At 35.1% G+C, this 25,603-nt stretch overlaps 1 protein-coding gene across 2 annotated transcripts; it reads left to right on the top strand.

Moving 5' to 3' along the window:
* The first annotated feature begins 1,924 nt into the window (after window positions 1-1,924).
* On the top strand, window positions 1,925-25,506 carry Karybeta3 (karyopherin beta 3). 2 transcript variants are annotated; one of them, XM_022068587.2, is made up of 21 exons: window positions 1,925-2,285; window positions 2,525-2,674; window positions 4,745-4,971; window positions 5,328-5,424; window positions 5,619-5,723; window positions 8,686-8,811; window positions 9,927-10,138; window positions 11,147-11,269; window positions 11,874-11,982; window positions 13,752-14,015; window positions 14,817-15,035; window positions 16,042-16,168; window positions 16,541-16,714; window positions 17,999-18,190; window positions 18,871-18,983; window positions 19,810-19,950; window positions 20,478-20,627; window positions 20,917-21,124; window positions 21,626-21,788; window positions 23,280-23,499; window positions 24,377-25,506. In XM_022068587.2, the coding sequence occupies exons 1-21, from the start codon at window positions 2,205-2,207 to the stop codon at window positions 24,461-24,463; spliced, it is 3,288 nt and encodes a 1,095-aa protein (XP_021924279.1). In that variant the 5' UTR covers window positions 1,925-2,204; the 3' UTR covers window positions 24,464-25,506. The 2 variants fall into 2 exon arrangements, with proteins under 2 accessions (XP_021924279.1, XP_021924280.1); XM_022068588.2 differs by having other exon boundaries at window positions 1,971-1,990.
* Window positions 25,507-25,603: the final 97 nt, after the last annotated feature.

Here is a 25,603-nt window from a genome sequence, read left to right as displayed (position 1 = left end):
GTTGTAGGTGTCCCTAACTCCTCTCTCCCCATACTTTACCGTTTGAACAAATGAATTAATTTCCATGGAACTTGGTATGAATATCATATCATATGCCATTTGGGGCCACACAACATTCATGCATTTTACTTTTCCTCTCATTGATGCAATATGGTAACCATGCAAATGTATGAGTTTGGAGTGACAACAGCATCATTTATTGCAGTCTTATAAATTTTGTCTTTTGATCTTTGAAAATTATGACTTTTTTATATCATTTGTAGAATGTAAACTAATGAGATGTCAGTTAAGTTGAATATATATTTAGCTTGATGGTGGCAACTAATATATCACTGCCATGAATCATGTGAAATTTGGTATGAGATTCAATAATAAACATAGTTATAAATTATGAAGATTTTTTCTATATATAAAAATTGCAGACATAGCAACACTGTGATGAAACTTCAGGTACTTAAATTCTATAACAGCAAAACTTATAGGCAAAAATAGGTTGCTTCGGTAAATGTAAAGTTGTCCCTGTGCTCAATTAAGCACCATGCTATACAGATGTGTGGGGAAATAAAGGTGTAGCTTCATATATTCTTAGCCTCAAAAATAGATGAAGGTGAGTGGTCAGCTTCACTCACTGTCCACTTCACTCTCAGGAGGAGACCCTGGTGCCCTCTGGAGGCTATGTTGATACCAGAGCTGATCTGGGTGGGGTGGCAAAGAGAAAAACCTCTGTCTCTGTCAGGAATTAAGCCTTGTTCATCTAGCCCATGGCCTATCACTACATAGTACCCTGGCTCCTAGGTCACCATCTCTTATTATTAATTTGTAATGTATTTTATGAGATTTGAGGTTTCCACAAGAGCAAAAATGTGAATTGTGGTCTTCTGGGTTGTAACACCTTGTTGTCTTATAAGTTATCAGCTTTTAAGAGGAACATGCTGCCTCCATCTTCAGGGTAGAATGCCTTAAAGATTGCCATTATTTTTAGTGATCAAAAGGATTCCATACAACATGAAGCTCTGATGTGGAGGAGCCCCTCTAAATGGTCTGTGAAACTGCTTCATGTGGCACTCTGAGGTATTAGAACATTTCACATTATGCAGCTCTCAGATTAACATAAAACTATGTAACAGCCGTACCAAAAATGGTAATTTTTTAATATAATTACAGTGAAGGTATATTATTTGTAAACCCTGGAATCTCTCTCCCATGTTTGTTATTGCTAAGGGCAACCAAATTATTTAACACTTCAAGCAGTGTAAACAGTAAACAGGATCTGATATGAGGTATGGGTTTAGCTATGTGGAAATAGAAGTGTATTAGGTCAGAACGTGATCAGACTTGTAATAGTGAAATTGTACATAAATAAATATATGGTGGTTTACCTGCTCTAATTTTTTGAGGATGGGAGTGCCTGGTTTCACTGATTTATTCCCTCTCACTCCATCAATACTATTACCATGTCATTTTTTATAATTATTAGTTTGTGTAAAATACAGGAGCCATAATGAATCTGTGTTTGTTCTAATGTTTGACAATTATTTCATGACATCTGTGTTACACAGTAAATGTTCTTATTAAGATGCCTATTTGAAAGTTCAGTGCATGGAGAGTGTGAGGTCTTTACATGTTTGGGTAAAATTCTACTATTTGTAGCAAAGCAATCAGGGCATCATCCTGGAATTTAGAAGAGTTTCCTTCAATCTGCACAGCGAAATGTCTCAGAAGACAATCATTTTCAGGTTTTAACAATTAATCGTTGCCGAGTTTCAAATGTTTGGGGGTTGGGGGAGAAAGTAAACTACATGATAGTTAACAATGGTACCGACTGAGCTACTGGCAGTGATTGCTACCTTGAATTAATACCAACTGCTACCGCCAGATCTTATTGTAGTAAATCGACTATCGCTGACGATAAACAGTATTATAATACACTGCAAACATGACGTCATACGTCGCTTACGTTGCCAACATATAACATTAATTTATTGATATTGTACGTACAAAAATGAAAGTTAGAGCATGTATAAAGACAAAGTTATTGTGCCACACACACATGTAAATACAGTTTACATAGTACACCATTCAAAAAACTTCATACTGTAGAAAGAATCGTACAGTTCACAACTCTACTATTTCACGGCGCAGATACAAGTTGATAGCGCGCGAGAAACCATAGGCCTGCGCAGCAACTTGTGTTGGTTACAAAAATGGCTGCAAATCAGGATCAATTCCAACAAGTGCTAGATACTCTTTTAAGCACTGATAATAATATTCGAACTCAGGCAGAGGTAAAACCATAACACATAGGAAAAAAATTATAATTTAATTTCTTTATGTCTGTCACATTTCAGTGTTTTTAAATTCGAATATAATCTTACACGTTGGCATTTACCTCGTGTTAAGGAACACGAGGAATGATCAGGAACGAAGGATTATCTTGGAGAAATAACCAGGACATTGAGTCAAGAAATACGTGTAAAATGGCAGTGGTTGTGTGAATATTACGTGGGTATGCATTGGTTTGCAGGAGGCATACAACAATCTCCCGGTCGAATCTAAGGTTACATTTCTTCTCAGCTCGGTCCACAATGCAGCGATGGGGGAGGAACTCAGGCAGATGGCTGCTGTACTTTTACGACGATTGTTCTCCGCAGAATTCATGGATTTCTTTCCAAAGGTTAACGCATTGATGTATCAGTCTCTGTCCGTGCTTCAAATATTTTGTTTGAAGCGGTACTGTATGTTTAACATTTTGCATGTAGAAGATAATACAGTTTCATGCACACATTTTATATTTAATTCCTGAGTCTGCAGAAAAGTCGGTTTTAATTTTTATATGTTTATACATATTTATATTTAAGTATTATGCCAACACAGTAGTCTCTGATTGTTAAGTTGTCTCATTAGTTGGAATGTGGGGACGGGGTTTGGCAGTTGGTTATGATGGATTCTGTTACATTATAAGGCAAGTGTATGACCACATTTCAGCAAACAATGTATGTATTTATGCAACAGTGTGCACAGAACTGCATCAGACAACAGAATGTTTTTACTTTGACATGAATAATGAAATGGTTTACAGCCAACTATTTTCAATGGCACTTTTTTCTTATTGTTCATGGAGTGGATATAAACATATGCTGTGCAGTTGGTAATAAGCCGCTGTCTACCAGAGAAATTTATATAATGGCATTTCATCTTAATATAAAAATTGGTGAGGAAAGAACATTGATTGAAATACACATCCATTTTTATAGTTAAAGTGGTTAATTGTGATAAGTAATTGGAATTTTGCAAGTGATTTTCTTGTTATGTATGCAGTTTCAAAGCTTATGTTTATGTAATATTTTATTTATATTGATATGAAAGAAAGTTTTATAACTTCTCCTAGTTCAGATGTTGAGAGCTATTAACAACAAAAATATTTAGTTGTTTGTAAATCAAAGAAAGAACCCTTCTCCTGTTTTGAAATATGTAATAGGCACAGATTAGAGTTTTAGTGGTTTAATGTAGTAAAATTGAGTTGAATGGACTGTAAGTATTAACTGATAAGAAATTATAAATATTGGCCCTGCATGTTTGTTTTAAGGGATAAGAGAAGACAGTGTAGATAAAAGAATAAACAAATTTTTTTTTTTGCAAGAATTTCTTGTTATTAGTAGGTTGTGCAGTTGGTAGTGCCTCATTCTTCTCATAACAGTTAACTATTCAAGGCTGCCATCATAACAACATCAGCAACAATGATCATGATAATGTGGGTATTTGTCCATGTTGCTGTCGGCTGTTTTCTTGATGCATATCTGTAGTCATTGCCAATACTTTGCAGTCATAGATAGTTCATTTCACAGTGAGTGTATGTGCCAAGACTTGCTTGGCACATGGACTGGAATTTACTATTCAGTGTTTAAGTAGAGCCCAAAGTTAGGTTTTTGTGAACATGGTAATGAACCTAAAGATACCATGAAAGCAGGAAATTTCTCGGCCAGTTACTAACTTTTGAAGATAGACTATGCATTATGGAGTTATTTGCTAGAAAAATGCTTAATGAGAATTCCAAGGTGCAAGCAGCTTGTTGAAACTCCATATTCTGATATGGAGTACACATATGAAGTCTTATTTGCAGTTTCTTTATACTTGTTCTACTTTTTTCAAGCCTTTCTTCTTAAGATACTGAAGAATTACACGTTTTTATATTAAAATACGGTGCTTTAAATATTGTGTTATGAGATGCCACAGTGATCTCCGAATTACATTATATTTTCAAGACGTTTTCTCTCTAAAAGTCTTGTAATATGTCACTTGGATAAGTGAAATTTCAGGAATGTATTAACAACTTGCATACAGAAGTTTGATTGGAAGATTTGGGAGGTGTAGGCATAGAAGGGAGGATATTAAGATTTATCATAAGGAAACAGGGCATGAGGGTATGTACTGAATTCATAAATCTGGCTGAGGATAGGATCTGATTGTGCATTTTTTTTGTGAACATGTTACTGAATCTTCAGATTTGATAAAAGGTGGGGAATTTCTTAATTAGCTGAGTGTCTGTTACCTTTACAGAAGGACTCTGCTTCATGGAGTTAGTTCATATCAGCAGCATTGTGAACTGAATGAGGTACTCACCTGAAAATCAAATACAGTTACATTAGGGGTGTAGAATTGTTGCTTATTTTTAAAGATGTTGCTGCCATAGTAGGGCTTTAAATGATGATTTTTGTTTTATACTCAGCCCCTCATTATTTTGCAGTTGTCACCAGAGGGACAACAGCAGCTAAAGGAGCAAGTGTTGCTGGCAGTACAGCAAGAAGAGTCAGACTCAATACGCAAAAAAGTTTGTGATGTGGCAGCAGAGGTGGCCCGTAACCTACTTGATGAAGATGGAAACAACCAGTGGCCAGAATTTCTTCAGTTTCTGTTCCAGTGTGCAAATGCACCAACTCCTGTTCTGAAAGAAAGTGCACTGCGCATGTTCACGTAAGTTTTATATATATGCTTCTTTGTACTTGAGTTGTTTGGGTGATGATAAGCATTCTTGAGAATGGAAGTTTCTGATCTATTATGTGTTTACTTGTGTATATAAAATAAACACTTACTGATGACTGTTGGTACAGAAAATGTTTATGATGTTATTCAGTTTTGGCCCCTATATGTGTATCCACAAGGATAATTCGTAGCTTCTTGCATCTGAAGTCACAAGAACCTTCAGTTAATTCTTGTTAATAGGTACTTTGCTTGAGATTCAAGGAATTTGTTTATGGAAGTTTTTTATGTCACAAATCCTTTCAATTAAACAAATACAGAAGTAAAGATATGTATTTTTGCTTTTTTAGGTCTGTTCCTGGTGTTTTTGGAAACCAGCAGTCTCACTATTTGGATCTTATTAAGCAAATGATGCAACAATCCCTTATTGAAGGTGCAGGTTATGAAGTGAGTTAACTGATAATATTGATAGAAAATTACAAACTTTTATAATCATCAGTAACCTACAGAAGATTTCAGGCTTTCACAGCAGTTGAATGCCTCTACTAATGTGGATCCTGGTTTCAGATCATTAATGATTTCCAGAATTGTAAAATTTTGTTAATGTTTTTTAAACTTAGCTGAGTTTAACCTTTTTTCAGGTTCGGTTCCAAGCTGTTCGTGCTGTTACAGCATTTATAATGCTCCATGAGAAGGAAGCTCCAATTCAGAAACACTTTTCTGACTTATTACCTAGTATGGTGCAGGTATTTGAACAACTGTGATTTATAACCAGATATTTATGAGATTTTGCTGTATACCCATAATTTGAACATTGAGCTGTATTTTACATAGTTTGCTAGGTTTAATTTCAGCTTCATGTGAAGTATGATTGTTGGTTGAGAGATAACAATAAGATTCTCATGACTGCTTCTAGAATAGACTTTCTTTGGTGAACCTAAGAAATGTAATGAAAATCTTTTAAACTATGTTATTCGTGCAAAGTTTGTTTTGTGACGTACTTATATGTTTAGTTTAATATACATTTACTTCTACACGAACTTCTTTGTTAGCTTACTGAAAATTTCTGAGCTGTTGTTTAACCCTTTGCATACCAGCCGCCCGATCCGTTGGCCGAATCAGTAGCTGTTAAGCCACGAAATCGGCCGATCTGTCGTTACCTACTAAATCTGATGTTTCGATTACATGAAAGGCTCCCAGATAGCAACACAATGCTGCATCAGATATTTTATACCTTAGTTAATTTTTTGCTCCAGAGATCAATCTTTTATGCCAACGAAAAATATTTTTTTTAAAACAAATGAAATTCATTGAGCTCTGAAGTGGACCTCGTGGTGTGCTCACGATTATTGCTTGTGGATTTTCCTGTACTGTTTGCTAAGATAAGTGTTTAGCCTTGTAATAGTGTTTTTAGTTGACGATTATATAGTACTTACGATAGCTTTTCATTATTTTCCTTAGTTTATTTTATATAGGTTTAGTTTTTTTAGATTTCTCACTTCGGCAATGGCTGGTCCAAGTTCAAGATTGGATGACACCGATATTTTGGATTACAGTGAAACCTCGATGCATCGTTTTCGGCGGGGGTGGGAAATAAAAACGATGAATGCGGGAAAATGATAGATGCGGGAAAGCATTAAAAATTTTAAAAGAAAACAATGTTTCTCTTTCAAAGTTACTTCTTTTTACCAAAAAAGTCTTTAATGGACGACTGGTTTGTCGAAACTTTACGTTTTAGGCCAAACAGAGCCCTTTCCACGTTCAAAATGTTTTCTTCGTCACGTTCACTAATATTATATGCATAAAAGAACGACTTCACTTTTGCCAATGCAGCGTGTGCTTCGGCAAAGTTCGGGCTCGCATTCGTCGTTTCTCCCTCTTCCTCACCGCTCCCTCAACCTTCGCGGACTATAACAGGAAAAATGGAAGTACTATTACTGCCGAACTCAACGAAACGTAGCTGTAGAAGACACGATATGAACCAGAAGAATGAAAAAGTTTCACTCGCCTTTCCTTTGTACTTATAATAAAAGCATTTGTGAAGAAATTCAAACTGCACATGCCATCTGGCATCGCTGGAACGAAATATGAGTGCACCCAAATTAAAATCGTAAAATTTCTGACAATGGGCACCGCCATTCACTCCAACTATCACCCCTGCACCGCTGACCCCTCATTCCAAAAGAATCTGTGCTGGTTGGGCGACATAACAGGTTACCGCTACTGTTTATTCCAAAAACATTGTGCGTCTTTCGGTATTAATTTATCTCTAAACCCAGCATTTTAAATTCTCAGAAACGATCATTGCGGGAAAATTGTGGGCCGGGACTAAGATTTTTGAACGATCGATGCGATAAAACGATAGTTCGAGGAACGATAGAAGCGGGAAAATGTAACATTATTTTATATGGGATGTATCCGGGACCGGACAAAACGGACGATGCATCCGGGAAAACGATAGTTCCGGGAACGATGGATAGAGGTTTCACTGTATTTGGATACTATAGATAGTGATAGTGACATTATTCCGGAAAGTGTGTCTGATTCTACTGAACGTGATGACCACAGTGCTGCAGAAACAAAAGGCACACCTGCTTGCACTATGCCCGGCATTGAATTTCCATGTGCATTGTTTTACAAAAAGTGTTGTAGTTCAGGAATAGATAACAGTAGACACCAAACTCATATCACACTATGCAGAAATAAATGTTCTTTATTGCTGGATGAGTGATGAAGAAGGAAGACAAAACTCAATTTATGATTTTAATTCCTGAAAATGAAAGAGTTTTTGTAAAAATTATTTTTCAATATTTCAAAATTTTTTGTAAGCTAAGTATAACATTAGAATTTGTCTTTTTTTTTCCTAGTTTACAGGATTGAATGTATAAGTATAATTTTTTCATATGTATGTGTGTAAAATTCTTATCTTGGTGAATTTTTACATTTTAAGCTGTAAATACGTGAAAATTGGCCTGGGGGTTTTCAACAGGATTTTGCAAATAGGCTTCGGGGTTAAAAGGGTTAACACCCTGAGCAATGAATGCAGCATAATAAACATACATAATGCACCTGATTTAGACCATGCAATTCTCGTTCTTCCTGATTCTTTCAGATTTTTGTGGACATTGTAAAGAAAATAGAAAAGCAGTGGGGATGAGAATCCCCTTATTTTAGTCAATTTTGAATTGGAAATGTAACAAATGCAAACCTGTATTTATACATATTCTGCTAAAGATTTCATGCACGCGTGTTTAATGACAGGTTTTATGGGTGCAGTAAATTTTGTTGAATGTTACACATTTTTATAAATAGCTAATGTGTGAGTTCATTGCGGTACAATGTTCTCTCTCTCATTTTATTTCTTTGGAGTGGGAGAGATAGATAAGTTTTGTCAGTAGGAGATGCATTTTGATAAAATTTACATTATTGTTTTAATTATAACTTATAATATTGTGCAGTTATATATTTTATTGAAATTTGTTATTATTGACAGTTCATATGAGCAAAGTAAATTAATATGTCATTAAATACAAGGCTTACTGTTGTGTTCTTTGAATTGAAAATTTTTGTTGTTTTCTGTTTGCCATACAATATTGTTACATGTCATGGAATTGTATATATTGGATCATACAGAGTTCTTGATATTACCTCATCATGTTCCTCATTCAGATGATGTCTTAAATGGTATTTGGGATAAAATGTTTTCAGGTGACAGCTGAGAGCATTGAAAAACAAGATGATGACACATTACTGAAGTGTATGATTGATATTTGCGAATCTGCACCCAAGTTTCTCAGACCACAACTAGACTGCATTCTTGACCTCTGCATGAAAGTAAGTTGAAATGGAGCCTTATGATTGGTAGGCTGTTTTGTATAATGTTAAATTATTCTTCCTCCTCCTCTTCTTCTTCTCCTCCTCCTTCCTCTTCTTCTTCTTCTTCTTTTTCTTCTATGGCTGTCCGGTCCTTATTCGCTCCATGGCCTCCTCAATTATCCTCTTCCATTTGGTCCTCTGTTGGGTCTGTCTGTCCGAGGCTTTGATTGAGGTTTCGAAACATCTTCCTTTTTACGGTGCTAGGTTGTTAGCCTTGCGACCAAGCCCCAACCTGGGGGACTATAATGTTAAATTGGTTTTATGAATTGGTGACTCACTCTTACTTCTGGGCCTAGGGTTGTAGTCAGTACATGAAAAACCAGGCTGAATTTTCCTTTAAATACATGTCATTTATCTTAAAACATTACTTGGTTTTCAAGCAAGTTACTAGACACAGATATATCATGTAAGATAATAGATCTTAGGTAAAGCAAAAGGTAATGATAAAGGTAGATTTGTAGGATATGGTGCAATATTAACATGATTTTTTACCTTTTACGCTCTTATACCATTCATCATTATTACAGCAGTAATAATCCACTGAAGACTAACATTTACCTGTATAATTTACTTGTTGGTGAAGTAATTTTTTTTAAATTGCAGTTACAATATAATACTATTCAAATCAGAATTTCTCTATACACTTTGCACTACAATGCTCTAAATTCGCTTGGAATAATTATGTAAGTCACAATATTTTGCTACTGTCAGTGAAAGATCTTTTTAAGTTACAGTAACTGTATTTTGATAGTACTGTGGTTCCTTGAATAATATGAAGCTATACATGATCTGCGTGGGGCACATATTGCTCATTTCCTCTTCTTAAATTTGAATTTATCATCAGTTTTCCATGAACTTTTGGCTTTGTTACTGTTCTCTTAAAATCATCATTTTGACAGCACAGTTACAATTGTAATTTAAACCAGGGTTTGGTTTGGTTTTCACCATGACAGTGACCAAATAGTAGTTAAGGAAATATATTTCTGGGTATAGTTATATAACAGCATTTCTGGGTCTTGCTATTGTAAAGCTTCTTAACTAACAGTTGTATAACATAATGTTTTGTAAATCAGGTAGTTTCAAATGATGATATACCAGATTCTTGGAGACACTTGGCACTGGAGGTGATGGTAACATTGGCAGAAACAGCACCAGCAATGCTGCGCAAAGTTGGGGCCAAATACATCCCATTACTAGTACCCCAGGTGCTTAAAATGATGACTGACATAGAGGATAATTCTGATTGGAGTGTGTCTGATGAAATCGTAGATGACGATAATGACAGGTAATGCCAACGTGTTCGGTAATACAATTGATATCTGGTTATTCATTTAGGTAGATCCTACTAAGGATGTTGCTCTAAAAGTAAATGCAGAGGAAACTAAGTATATATTTATGTCGCATCAGCAGAATACAGGAAAGAATCATAATATCAAAATTACATTAATGAAGAAACAGATAGCATGCTACATTTGGGCATTTGGGGAATGTGTTCCTTATTCCTATCTATAAACCTAAAGATTAGAATGTAAAAAAAATTGTTATTTTACTTGTATTGGTTTCTCACCCCATGGGAAGATCATGGATGAAGGCATTTGAGAACAGGATGAGAATATCTGAACCTAAAGAGTGAGAGGAAGTAACCGGATGGAAAATGTTGCATAATTAGGCTATTCACAGTTTGCATTCTTTTCAAATATTAGGATGATTGAGCCAAGTGGTTGATATGTGTGGGACATGCAGCATGCGCAGGGGAAGTAAGACATGCATTTAAGGGACCAATGTGAAAAGGACGTGGTTTTACTTTAACAAACACAACAAAAATATATTTAGAAACTCTAACCTTTGCGTAAGGTCACAGCTTGGCATTTCTCCCTTTTTATGGTGTTATTGTAACTAATGACTTGAGCCACTCTATTCTTTTACCAATACATGGGCAATTGTTCTTTAAATATAAAAAAATAGTGGAACTAACTTCAGGACCCTTCAGTTCTAGTTGACAAACCAGAAAGGAAGGGACTATTTGTGGCAGGCATTGATGGTGTGGATGTTTATGAAGTATGTGGACTGAATCCATCTGATTCAGGGTAGGGTCCAGTCCTTTGGATTGGAAATATGTATTTCATAGCTAGTTTAATTACTGTTAGCTTCTCAAGGAGTTTATTCCATTGAATTATTTATGCAAAATATGTAGAATTACTGATAGAAGTTTGTTTTGGAATCTGTATTTTGTTTGGAGTTCTTGTTTTGTTCTTTCATAGAATTATTCTATTGAATAAATTATTTTTTACAGCAACACAGTTGTAGCTGAATCAGCATTGGATCGACTGTCATGTGGTCTTGGTGGCAAGACCATGATGCCACACGTGGAACAAAACATCCCAGGCATGCTTTCCAACCATGACTGGAGATACAGGTGTGGAAAGTAGAAGATAAATTTGTGTTACTTCCCCCTTAAGTCATCTGTTACCACATGCACCTTCCTTTCATTACTCCAAATTGCTTGAGATTTAAAGATTTTCTTTCATTAGAGGCTGTCTGCCCTAATGTTAGGGGCAGGTTTAGGCTGATTTTATCATATTCCTTGATTGTGCCACTTAAAATTCTTTATAGACTATTTTTTTGTTGAATGATTTATGGAATTTTGTTGAAAGTAATGAATTATAAAAAAGACATTTCTGTATGAAGCATCTTGTTGAATTATTGTTTTTCTTTCAAATTCATAGTTTCATATTTCCCAGTAGCAGCCAGCTTTGTAATGTTTGCAAATACTTGCTACTGTGAGAACCTAAAATCCACTTTGCAAGTATTTTATATTTTGAGGTTACATAATTTTAACATGTGAACTTTTAATCATTTTGTGCTTTTGCTGTCTGGTCATACCTCACAAGATGTATGTCACACCATTCAGTCTCAATATTTTGCTGCTAAAATTTTGCAAAATTCATAACTGGTTTTGTGTGATCTTGCTTTTCATGAGGGTGCTGCTGAGTTTATAAGTAGACTTTTTATCTTTACAGGCATGCAGCTTTGATGGCCTTGTCAGCTGTAGGCGAAGGTTGTCATAAGCAAATGGAAGCAATGTTGCCCCAAATTATGGATGGAGTTCTCAGTTTTTTGCAAGATCCTGTAAGTACATTAAATTATACAGTAGATACATAGCCCTTGGTGGACTAGTGTTTAGCATGCTTGTCACTGGGCCCAAGGTTTGTGGGTTCAAACCTGGCCAAGGTGGATGAATTTTGAAGGGTGATTAAAATCCGTAGCACAACTTCCTTCAGAGGGGAAGTAAATCTGGTGGTCCCATGTTGTAGATTTACAGCACACAAAAGAACCTTTCAAGCATGAGTGAGATGTTTTGTAAGCAAAATTCAGCGGCCATTTCTCACCGAAGTCTCTCCTGATTCTCTACTAGATGGCTGTAGCAGACAAATCAGAGTGAGCAGAAATTGTGCAGAGTCAGTGGGATTGTCACTCACTGCTCACAAATGCACACTTCAAAGACAAAGAAACCTCCCACATGGGAGGAGGCCAAGGTCTGAACTTGGGCAGTAGCGCCATTGAATGGTTGGATGGAGAGATACAAAAAATTGTTGGAAGTAACTTATAAAGGATTTGTAAATTCAGCTTGCTAAAGAAAATATCAAACCAGAGAAATTTTTACTGTATGTACAAAGCATACTTTTCTTTATTCACAAACACACAGTTCTGGATAATTTTGATTATTTACATGTTAAAAACCACATTCACAGACAGCCAGGACTGGATTAATGTTGATTTTGTATCAGAACTTTGGGCATGGTTTGGTAAATTAAATGGTTATAAGAAATTCTTGTGTTTTAAGCATGTTTGCATCCTGTTAACTTTTGGAAGCCCAATATAACAAAATATACCTTTCTTTAACAGTCATTTAACTCAGCATTTTGTTCTTATGAGTTTTATATAATTCTCATTGTGAACAGGGATTACAGGTAGCCCTCGATTTGCGCTGATTCAGAATGACACCGATTTTGAAACCAGCAAGTCAAAAAGTGGAAATAATATATTTTACTATTACTTATAATGTTTTACAAAGTATCTCATACTGATTCTTACATCGCTTATTTTGAATAAAAATTATAAATACAGTCATCTCTGCAATTACATTTGTTTCGTTAACATGAATTGGCTCCAATGAGATTGATTAATTGATAAAAGCTGTTTATGAAATGCAAACTTTTGCATATGAGAGTTTGCTGTTATGCAATTTCATTCCTGACACTTTAAACTCTCAAAGGACTAACTTGATCTCTGCGGAGGTACCGGGGTTATTTTTACTAAGCGATTTTATATACGTCGGCGTCTTACATGGATGCAACTATCGCATAACAGCAGAAATGACTGCCCATCAATCACATGAAAGAATTGTGGGGACCAGCGAATTGCCGATTGCAAGTGTATAAAATATATTTTTTAAATTCCCTTTATTTTATTTAAATTATTTCAGAGCTTTAAATGTAATGCCATTATATTACTCGTAAATGTTAGGGTGTTGGGAACGCATGTCATTGACTTCCCATTGATTTACATTATAAAAAAGAGTTTCAGTTTACGCCAGTTCGTCCAGGAACGCATCCCCGGTGTAAATCAAGGGCTACCTGTATTTGCTTAAACAGCATTAACTGGTTGATCTTTGTAGTGGAGATGTGTTGTGTTTTCTTTGTGATATGCACTGGATTCTTAATTGTTATTTGGATTAGATTAGTTTCAAAGCTTAAAACCACTCTGCCCCTTTGTCCATACATGTGATATGACTTGAAAACAAACAAACTGATACTGAGATCATTTAAATATGTTGTTTTTAAGTTTACTGTGAAGTAATAAATATGTTTTAGTGATGTTAATATTCATTTATTTAGCATCCGCGGGTGAGATATGCAGCCTGCAATGCTATTGGCCAAATGTCGACAGATTTTGCTCCACTCTTTGAAAAGAAGTTCCATGATAAAGTTGTGCCTGGACTTCTTATGGTCCTAGATGATAATGCTAACCCAAGAGTTCAGGCACATGCAGGGGCTGCACTTGTAAATTTCAGTGAAGATTGTCCAAAAAACATCCTCACCCAGTATCTTGATGCCATCATGAGTAAACTGGAATCTATACTGAGCACAAAATTTAAGGAGGTAAGACCAACTACCACTGTTAACAGCCACCATATCCAATATTTCACTGAATATAGGGTCTGTGTACATGTATTTTGTATTTTTATAGTTACGATCAAAACTGAAACTTGCCATTATTAGTAAGAACTGGCCATTATCAATAAATACAGTTGTCAAAATCAGCCATATAATAGTAATGATGATAGTTTGGCCGGGTACAATAAGTGAAAACATTATTTTCTTTCAGTGTTTATGTTAAACAATTTGCACAGGGACAATATGAATACTATAAAGTGTAATGCAGAAGTGAGGAGGCTAGGGCTCAATTTTGGGCTGTTACGCCATAGTAGTAGTAGTAGTAGTAGTAGTAGTAGTAATGCAGAAGTGCTCCCAGACGCTAATAAAGAAATTGGTAAATACAGATAAAACTGAAAATGAACATAACATGAAAATAAAATTTGCAACTATGTCATAATGTAACTAACAATAAATTATTTGAGAATATTTCAAAATTTAAGTATCTGGGAACAATGAAATTAGGAGAAGAATAAATTCTGGAAATGTTTGTTATTAGTTTGAAACCTGTTATCTTCCTTTCTACTTTCCAAAATACTTGAGATTAGAATATACAAAACAGTTTTTCCAGTTAATTCTAAAGGGTTCGAGCAATTAGTTTATTGCAGTTGCTATTGCTGGTTTCTGGTCCTTGTCCATCATCTGGTATTCTGAATAGAATTCATTGTTTTGGAAAGTGAATTTGGTTTTGTCCTCACCTAAGAATGGAGGGTGAAGACATTGTAGCTTTTGTGATTTTGTTTGTAGTTAGTGGAAAAAGGCACAAAACTTGTGCTAGAACAAGTTGTAACAACAATTGCTTCTGTTGCGGACACATCAGAGGAGCAGTTTGTGAAATATTATGATGGCTTGATGCCCTGCCTTAAATATATTATCCAGAATGCGAATACAGAGGAACTGAAGATGCTTCGTGGGAAAGCTATTGAATGTGTTAGTCTTATTGGATTGGCAGTTGGTGCTGATAAGGTTAGTAATGGTCAGATATAAAGACTTATGTAGAAATTTACTTTTAACCCCTTGTGTTCTTATACTGAAGTTGCCTTGTGACACTGAGAGCCTAGACATCTACTTCACGTCTCTAATTAATTTTAGTCCTTTGGTAATTTAAATACAACTTTATAGAAGGGATCAGGAATGACAGATCCTTATAATTCCTGATCTGAAAATATTATGCCTGGATTAAAAGATATAAATTAAATGAACTAGCTCAATTAAGCAGCATCCTTGAGGGGCTTATACTAATTTAGCAGGCTAGACATTCCATGTCTGCTGTAAAACCTGTTCACAGATCATGAATGGACTGTATACTGAGTCACTGGAATCCAGTCTACACCCTCAGACTCTTTTTTTTTTTCAAATTCGTTCTAATACTGTATCTTCACCTAGGTGTCCCAAGAAGTTTTATTCCTCTGAGCAGAAGAAAATTAAATATATTTTTAAATTTGGTTTTGCACTTTATGGATGATAATAAGTTATTTACTAAAAGATTAGTATATGTGGACCAAAGCTAGAAATAAGCGGGCTTGCCACCATTTTGTTTGTTTGTGCATCTATACAGAAACAATACAAATGTAACTTCCTACTATCTGAAATCAAGTGAAATGCAGGTTGTAGTACATACGTTATAATTACATCAATTATGCCCTATCTTAAGCAGGTAAGATACAGAATGTAACACATATACCACTATAATTACATGTATTAACCCCACAGCTTTGCTATGGGTGGTCTAGTTTCATAAAATTTTAGAATATTTTATATAAAAGTTGAAACAAAATGTTCTCAATTATGGTTCTTATAATTTTGAATAAATTTTGCTAATTTAGCAAGGGTGTCATTCTATGTATTCTTTATTTGACACATGCATGTGTTGTAAGAGAATTTTATTAATAGAGAAACTTCAAATAGAGCTGGATAACTTGAAGTAATGCTGATGTGTTAGAGTACTACTTTATAGTATATGTTTGTCCAGTTTATGCGTGATGCAAGTGAAGTTATGGACATGTTGCTGAAGACACAGACAGAAGGAGATTTACAGGACGATGATCCTCAGACTTCATATCTCATCTCTGCCTGGGCAAGGATATGCAAGATACTAGGTTGGTAAACAGGTTTAAAATACATTATAACACACTTTATTAAGAAACATGCTTAAAATGAAGGAAGAAGTTGTAGATAGGTAATAACTGCCTCTATTTACACTAACAGCAATTAATATTTTCTGTATTGATTCACTATATTCTCTCCTTTATCTCAGAAGAAGTTCTTTGTACAAAAAACGAGGGTGTATTTTCTCTCTTATTGATTAGCATAGCTGTTAGATAACAATTTTTTACATGGTTTACATTTAATGAAATATAACAATAATTTAGTCCACCCTTCAGTGAAAGAAGTGTTCTGTTTATGATTTGATATAGAGACTAAATTTCACCAGAATTATTTATTAAATGAGAAAACATTTGAATTTGCAGGGAAACAATTCGAACAATATCTACCTTTAGTGATGGGCCCTGTAATGAAAGCTGCATCTATGAAGCCTGAAGTTGCCCTTCTTGACAATGAGGATATGCAAGGCATTGAGGGAGACATTGATTGGCAGTTTGTCTCTCTTGGGGAGCAGCAGAACTTTGGGATTAAAACATCAGGTAATTTCTGATCATTTTACATAATTGTTATAGAAATAAAAAAATGCCTATTATCTATGGATCACCATTAATTGATGCAGCACTGTATTGTGTTTGGTCATCAAAAGTTTATATTTCTTCTCACTGAAACAGTTTTAGTAGTAAGTTTTCTCTCCAGTATCTGGTCATGCTGAGTTAGCCACAGGAAGCCAGGATGCTGCTGTGAATGTCATATTGTAGTGGTTAGTACTCTTGCTTTGTATATGGTTCAGATCTTGATTAGAAGACCTGCCATTCTAATAGGTATTTCTGGTTTTAGCAGATATAGATGACCTTCCTGAAAATTTGGTAAGTCAGATTGATGTGATTGATGTGTATTTACAGTAGACACTGCTGTACTGTTGCATTTCACTTGTGACTTGTTCTAGAGCAGAAAATAAGGAGGAGGATGATCCTATTTAAACCATTTTTGGGGTGCATAGGAGGCAAATATTTATCTAGTGTTTACAGTATTTTTATGTATTATAATTAAACTTGTTTCCTTGTGTTGAAAATTAAGTTAGTATGTTGGACTTTATTTGACCCTAACTGATTATCAGCTCTTTAGAAACACAAATGAATTTACCTTCAAAGGTGCCTTCAAATCCATGTGGAATGTTAAAATCACTTTATCCATCTATACTCATCTGACAACTCAAGAAAAGTTGAATAGATTTCCATGAAATTTAAGATGGGGGAGTTTACTACAATTTGTTGACAAATTCCAATTTGGGTTAAGATTAAGCAAAAATAGTAGGCACTTTGCACAAAGAGCTACTTGTGCTTTCCTGTGTATGGAATTCCTGTTATTCACAAAGGTCAGACATTGGTTAATACAGTAGAATTGTTAAGCTATACATATATTTTCTAATTTGTTTCTCATATATATTGCTTTTGCACTTATGATATGTTTTGGAGCAATAGTAAAAAAGGATGTTAAATAATTTTTTGGGCCATTGTTAATTGGATATGAAGCAAATGTTTATGCAAGCACTGTGATAAAATAAATTTCCTGGGATCAAAAATTAAGTTGGTATATTCTCCTTGACTGATTCATAGTATTTATAGGACTCAAAAAATAATGAGTTATTTTCTCTTATATTTACCCAATGGAAGATTTACAAGTAGTTCATCTCTTCTTTTCTGTAATTGTAATATGTTTTCTAAAACTGCAGATTTGACTAACATTTTAACTTGATAAAATTTTGTAACCTCTACATTGTTTAATTTTAATTTTCTTTAATAAAAGGAGACATGTATTTATAGGTCTGGAAGACAAAGCTTCAGCTTGTGAGATGTTGGTTTGTTATGCCCGAGAGTTAAAGGAAGGCTTTGCAGACTATGCAGAAGAAGTGGTGAAGCTGATGGTTCCTATGCTCAAATTTTATTTTCATGATGGTGTAAGAACAGCTGCTGCAGAGAGTTTACCATACCTGCTTGATTGTGCCAAAATCAAAGGTTTGTCGTTCTTCTTATTATGTTACTAATTTGTATGTGGATAGCAGGAATAATTAGGAAGTTTAATCATGTTTGTTTTTAAAGAAAGTTGGGTCTGTTATCCGTATGGCAATTGGATTTTCAGAGAAGTCACGTAAAGAATATAGTTTCTTACCTTCTTTATTTGTGCTTGTTGGTGTTAACATCATACTGACTAAAATACATTTATGTTTAATATTTACATGTATTTGGCTTACTTAGTTAATTTTATCCAGTGTTTTAGGGTAGCTTTGAAGTAGTTATTATTTCTGTCAGCTATAGCTATATAAATTTATAAACTCACTTCTACATCTCATACCTGTTGGGTTGTGTCTTTGTACATGTGTGGCTTCAGGAAAAAGCATGACATTGAAGATATCTCTTTTCTTATGGACCTGTTCAGTGAAATACATATCTCAGAAATTTGCCTGTTGAAATATGTATTGTATTTGTACATGATTATTACACTTTACTGATACTGCTACTAGAAGCCATCTTATGTTAATTTTAATTTTGTGGTTTTGGACTCAGTATGACTCTACTTATAGCTAAGACAAAAATAGCTGGTTTTATGCATCAGCAAGACTAATGTTTTTACACTTCATTTGTAGTAAATCTGAGGTTGTTATTTATTCATTTAATTTTCCATTGTATGTGTGTAGGTCCACAGTATCTGCAAGGGATGTGGAGCTTCATCTGTCCTGAACTACTCAAAGCCATTGATACAGAGCCTGAGAATGAAGTATTGGCTGAACACATGCACTCCTTAGCTATGGTAACTGTGGATTCTTCAACATTTACAAGAGACTATTATATTTTAATGGACTTCAAATGGGAGACTAATATTAAAGTGGGTCTTAAAGAAATAGGATATATGAATGCACTTGACCAGTCCATCTTGTCCTTTTGCGTTTTGATATCAGCTGAAGAGTACAAATTTTGAATCTCCTGATTATGTGCATGAATATATACGTATTTGGGCTGCCTTTGATTTTATATTCTTCAGTACTTCAATGCATAGTGTCTGCTACTGTTTTGAAAAGTAGATTTTAGGAACACTTGTGATGAGTTTCATATTTTGATTATTGTTGATAAAAAAAATTATGTGATAGGCATGACATGAAGATCTGGTGGGTTAAGACTGGCCACGGAAGGCAAGGCGAGACCACCATGGTACTTTTGCAAGAAAACCCCGGTGGGGTCACGACGGTCAAAGCTGACCATACAGAGAGAAAAAAAGCATGAAGCATGTGGGAGAGATGAGAACTTTACACAAAATGTTGATTTTAAAACTTTATTATAATGTGAAGGTGGATCTTACAGTCATAGGGTGCAAGGATTTGAATTGAATTTATAAGATTAAGGATGAAGCCCAGTGGTGGACTGTTGTGAATATAATAATGAATTTTCAGTTGCCTTAAATGACAGGCAATTTCTTGATTACCTGAGCTACAGTTAGCTTCTCAAAGAGGAATGCTCCATATAGTTGATAAGGCTTTCAAGCTTGCAATTTTCAAATTGCTGATAAACTCTACAAGCTGTTGATGATATTTCATTTATTGGAATCAGGTCACTATTCTGTGTGTTCATGTTTATTCCAGTGCATAGAGACACTGGGAAATGGGTCCCTGACAGAAGAAGCAATGGCTGAACTGATACGTATCTTGGACAAGATTATGAAGGACCACTTCAGTAAAGCAGCAGCACGTCAAGAAAAACGAAAGGATGAGGATTATGATGAGGTATATATTTTGGTGTTGAAGGTTGTAAAATAGGCCTGCCAAACAATGGGGTTCAAAGGGCAGCATGTTAGAAGTAAAAAATTAAAATTTCTGCTGTTGTGTCTGACATGTAGTTTGAGACTGATGATTCAGCTGAGCTTCTCAGTGTTCATACAGAATTGTACAGGGGTATCCAAAAGCACAGTCCATTGGTAGCATCACTGGTGGTAGTCAACCAGTTAACAGTTTTGCATGCCAGTGTATCATATGAGGAGACCAGTCAAGTAATGTTTTCAAAATTGGAATAAAATTAAATGGTACAGTTATGTGAGGTGAACTAGACTGATTTTAGGTATTCAATAGAATCTCAGTGATGAACGTCATTGCCAAAGCTGGGAATGAAACTTGGTTCGTGATAAATTGAAACGGAGGCTGCAGTCTAATGTAGCTTTGTTATAGGTGGAGGATGTGATGGTAATTGAAAGCCAGTCTGCTGTTGCTGGAATATTCTGGACATAGCTGATTGCACATAAATATTGTGTTGACAGGTTGTAGAAGAGCAGCTTGAGGATGAAGACAATGAAGATGTTTATATCTTCAGCAAAGTTGCAGACGTAATTCATTCACTCTTTTTGACGTACAAACTCAACTTTTATCCATACTTCGACCAGATAGTTGGCCACTTTGTTAAATGCTTGGTGAGTTTGTTAAAGACTGCAAAGTTATTTGCAATGTCCATGTTAAATCTTATTTGTGCAGACGCTATTTTCATTTAAACAAGTTGGCATGTCACACAAATTATGTGTACTTTGTTGTCCAGTATAATATATGTATGTATGATTTTTAATTTTTACCACAACTCTTTATTTACAAAAAATACTGCTACAATCTCAACACAGAAACAAAACTTAATGTTTGAAGCTGAAGCTCATTCAATATTTAAAAATTAAGTTCCTGCTACAAAGCAAAGATTTAATAATGTTTCAGGCACCAGAAATGCCATGGCCCGACCATCAGTGGGCTCTTTGCATCTTTGATGACACAATAGAATATGGTGGACCAGCCTGTGCCAAGTACCAAGAGTATTTTCTTCGGCCCTTGTTGAACTATGTGTCTGACAAGGCAGCAGAAGTTAGGCAGGCGGCTGTGTATGGTTGGGGTGTTCTTGGACAGTTTGGTGGTGATGCTTTTGCTGGTTGGTATCATGATCTTTATAATCTGGTTAGTGCATGTTCAGGAATAAACCACATTGGGGTCATGCGGCAACTCTGTAATGTACACACATACAGAAAATAGCTAGGGATATGAGATGGCTAATGAATATTTGTGAAAAGAACTTATTTCTGATCATTCAATGAAGGTATTTATTACACTGAGATTCTTAAGAAATTAAGTACCTGATTTTTCTGTATGGTTTGGACTGGAAAGGGAAATTTCTATGCAAATAGATTTTTTTGTTTGTTTCATCTTTCTCTTTATTTGGTTTTTTATGAACATTCAACGTAACACTTTCTTTTCTGATTTTATGATGTTTTGAAAGACTGCTTGATAGGCTCAGGATTTGTGGTTAGCAGAAAGATAATTCTGGAGTACAACATGCAGCTGAACAAAAACTTTGGAAAATGTGTGTATTATTCAGGTAAACATTCAGAATAATGTGTTGTAATTGTAACATACTGATGGTTCTCTCTTTAAGGTGCTTGTAGTGAGGCCATACCACGCCTGGTGGAGATAATAACAGACCCAGAGTCTCGTTCCCCAGAGAAAATCAATCCAACTGAGAATGCTATCTCGGCAATTACTAAAATACTGAAATATAACAACTCGGCACTCAATGTTAATGACATCTTACCACACTGGTGAGTGAATTAAATATGATATATTGTTAAGTTTTATGATATTGTGATGGGACACTTTACACACGTATTTGTCTCTCCTTATGACATGGGTGACAGACACATAACATATTCTTTTAAACAAATTTGTATGATCTGAAATTTATCTTTTGAGCCAACTTATGGTAACTATGATACTGGACTTTTGTTGAGTCTGTTGATTTTTGATTCAGTTATTTGAAAGCATTGACTAATGGAGTGTTATTGTTACTCAGAAAGAATTAAATTCATTTACATGATGGTGTACTATATTAGTCTTAACTGAATATTATTTGAAGATGGCTGTCTTCTGGAGTCTGGTAGTAGTTTACCAATGTTTCACTCCATCATCAGGGCGATAATGGTGGCAGCAAGGACACAACAACCCAGAAAACAGCCGTCTTCATACTCACCACTGTGAAAACCTCATATCCTACTGAATATTATTTTCTTGTCATAATCGCAGAAATTTTGAAGAATAAGAAATACATTTTAGGAGCTAACTGATGAAGAATCTTGTCTAGCAGTGAAATTGAGCATGCCGAACACACTGTAAATGTGGGTGGTAACAGTAATACACATGAAAGCTGAAATAAAATTTGGTCAAGAACACACTCTTGGTGATCTTGTGATGTTCATCCTTTCATTGGAAGCTGTAGTGGGTTGAAGATACAAGAAGCACCCCATGTGAACAAAGATTCTATATGAGTTATCGTCTTTCTCCTCTTTATGGAAGTGATCCAGCTGTTGGTGACAGAGACTAATAAACATTACATCCAATATTTAGACACATTTGACAATGGTGATGGTGCTCATAATTGAAGTAACTGTGAAAGATATGTCATCATTCTGGCTGTAATTATACAAATGGGACATGACATCAGGGGCACATAGAGAGATTATTAGTTCTACGGTAACACAACTGATATTTTCATGTGCTGTGGTTTATACATTTCTGTTACAATGTGAATCAACAAGACAACATTCAATTATGACTGTGCTAAATTGACTGTCCATCTGAACAGTTAACTGTAGACTAAATTACTGTGCTCTTCAAAGAGAGTTGTTGTAAAGCTCTGATATAACTATTTATAACTGTGACATGGCTGGCTGCAGTTATGACATAAACATATACTTGAGAAAGGGCAAGCAAAATTCAGAACAGACCATCACAGCTGTATATGCAACTATGAAGAGTCCCACTAGTGAGGACATTGGAATGGGTTGGCTGTAAACTTTACATTGACAGTTACTTCTCTTCTTCAGATCTACTTAATGACTTGCATACTAAGGACAAAATCATAAACGAATGCTAGAGAGCTCTTACAGTAGGGCACTAAAATTTGAATTGGGTGACATACATGCTACAGACAGACATACTTCAACAGCAGTGATTGGAGGAACAACTGACACATTCATATTAACTCTTTAATCAGTGCTATATGCTTGTTTGTGACTCATTGTTTTTGTTACTAGGTTGTCATGGTTGCCTGTGTGGGAAGATGATGATGAATCTCCACATGTGTATGGCTACCTATGTGATTTGATTGAGACAAATCATCCACTAATCCTAGGTCCAAATCATGTCAACTTACCCAAATTAATAGCCATAATTGCTGAAGCATTTGCAAGAGATGCTATTGATGTGGAACATGAAGTTGCAAAGAGAATGGTTGGATTGGTGAGACAGATCCAGGTACTGTAAGAACTGAATCTCTTCAGAAGCTTTAATTATATACAGTATAAAAATAGTTACATATTCTACAGATTTGTGGTCATTGAGTGGGTAGGAAGTGTTTTGTTTTTTAGCAGGAAAATATGTTATGAAATCCTTACATACAGTGTTAACATTGCCCATTTCTTCCATTTTTCTGCAGTTCTGATATGGTTTGAGTAGTGGTGACACATGCAAGTTGTATTTGGAAGGTACCCAGTTTGAAACTTGGCCAAGGTACTGTTTATTATGAGTGGGAATTATTTTGTCAGTCATTCCCGTCAGTGTTTAGCAACTTGAAGCAGGCCATGACCACTTTCTTACTATTCCTTTTCTTCTTCTTTTGTAATCAATCCTAGGATTGGTTGGCAGCAGCTCTTTTTTTAGCTGCTGATACTTGGGAAATCCTGAGGATCTTTAATGCGGTGGATTCCCCTTGCCTTCTGCAGCCTATGCCATTGACCCATCCGGTTCATCCGCCTTTAGGGGTGATTTCTCACCCCAAGGGCATGAGGGTGCCCTGAACCACCACCCGCTCATCCACCCTCCAAAGAGGCTGTTGGCACTTGGTAGATGGGGACCACTTATACCGGTGGTCACTCCGTCTGTGGACGCAGTTTAATGTCATACACGGGACTATTCCTTTAGCATTAGTCATTCAACTAATTTTGTTAAATTGTTCAGTGTTAGTAACATTTTAGTGGTTAGTCATTAAACAACCCACATATAAATGTATTTATCCTTTTTTTATCCAAGTTTATCATTGAGTAAAACTGTGAGGTATGCAATAGTACTTGTTCCATGTTAGACTCTGGTGTAAGGTTGCAAGTTTATTTTGTTGTATTCTTTGTTTATACAGGGAAACAGTGAAGTGTTTCAAGCATGTATCACACAGCTGACAAGTGAACAACAGCAAGCACTGCATGAAGTTCTCAGTGTTAATTGACCTTCAAGCAGATACCAAAACCTATACTAAAAACTACAAGTGATAAACTGTTTAATAAAATTGCAGGTGCAGTGACATTGCACCAAGAATGGGATCCTTCTTGTTAATCAGTTATGTATTTATGTTGCCTGTTAAATACTACTGCAGTAGAGTAAAATTCAGAGTAAATTATTGATTGGACAAATTTGTCATCTACATATTTGTTAAATTTAATGTGTGACAGTACTACCACAGAAATGTGTTAAAGAAATTGTGACACACAGGTAAGCAACACTACTTTCTTTGTTGTATTTATGTATACATAATGACAGTTCGATGAAACAAGTTTTATGAGGAATTGTTTTGGGTATATTCATTTTAAACCCAGAAGACATTTTTATTTTCAGTTTTGTATAATTGTAGAGTTTATATCTACCTTATTATTTTCATTTTCATACTGTTTTGCTATTATTTTTGGCTCTGTTTATTTTGAATTTTACCATTATAACTGGTGAGATATGTCTACGATAGTTTACAATTTCTGTATAAAGTATGCATCATTTGTAAACAGATCTGTGATAGCAATTTTATCTGCAAAAAAAATCACCCTTCTTTTGCTTTATATACTTATTATATATAAAAACAAGGTAGATACGACTTGGTGAGTGCATAATGTTGGAATTGGAGGTGAAGACAATTTCAACATATAGGAGCTCATTTATATTCTGCTTAATTGTACTTTCCTCCCCTTGTTTTGCATATAATAAACATTACACGAAAGCATATATTTTTATATTCACAAGCATCTTGATGTTTGCCTGTGCTGTTATGTGTGATATGGGAAAATGTAAGACGTTGCGTACATAATACAATTTATGTATGTTACGAAATGTATTGTATACTTTTAGAGTTCTGAACACTGGGCTTTTCATTTTGTTGATGTGTTTGGATATACTTAGAAAGTAACTGCAGTGTTTAAGAATTTCTTAATGTACAGTCATTTTTATGATTGTCATCAGACTGAAATATAATGTATTTTTTATTAGTAAAGAATTTAAATCCTTTTCATCGGTTTTCTGTTGGTTAATGAAGATATGCAAAAGTTTTTATTTTAAAGAACACTTCTGGTCAGAATAAGATGTTTACTTTCAAGTACGTTGT

This window comes from Zootermopsis nevadensis, unplaced genomic scaffold, assembly GCF_977971745.1.
Source record: "Zootermopsis nevadensis isolate Lab colony 2312 unplaced genomic scaffold, Znev_1.0 Znev_ptg000024l, whole genome shotgun sequence".
Lineage (NCBI taxonomy): Eukaryota > Metazoa > Arthropoda > Insecta > Blattodea > Termopsidae > Zootermopsis > Zootermopsis nevadensis.
This window is presented reverse-complemented; position numbering and strand designations above follow the sequence as displayed.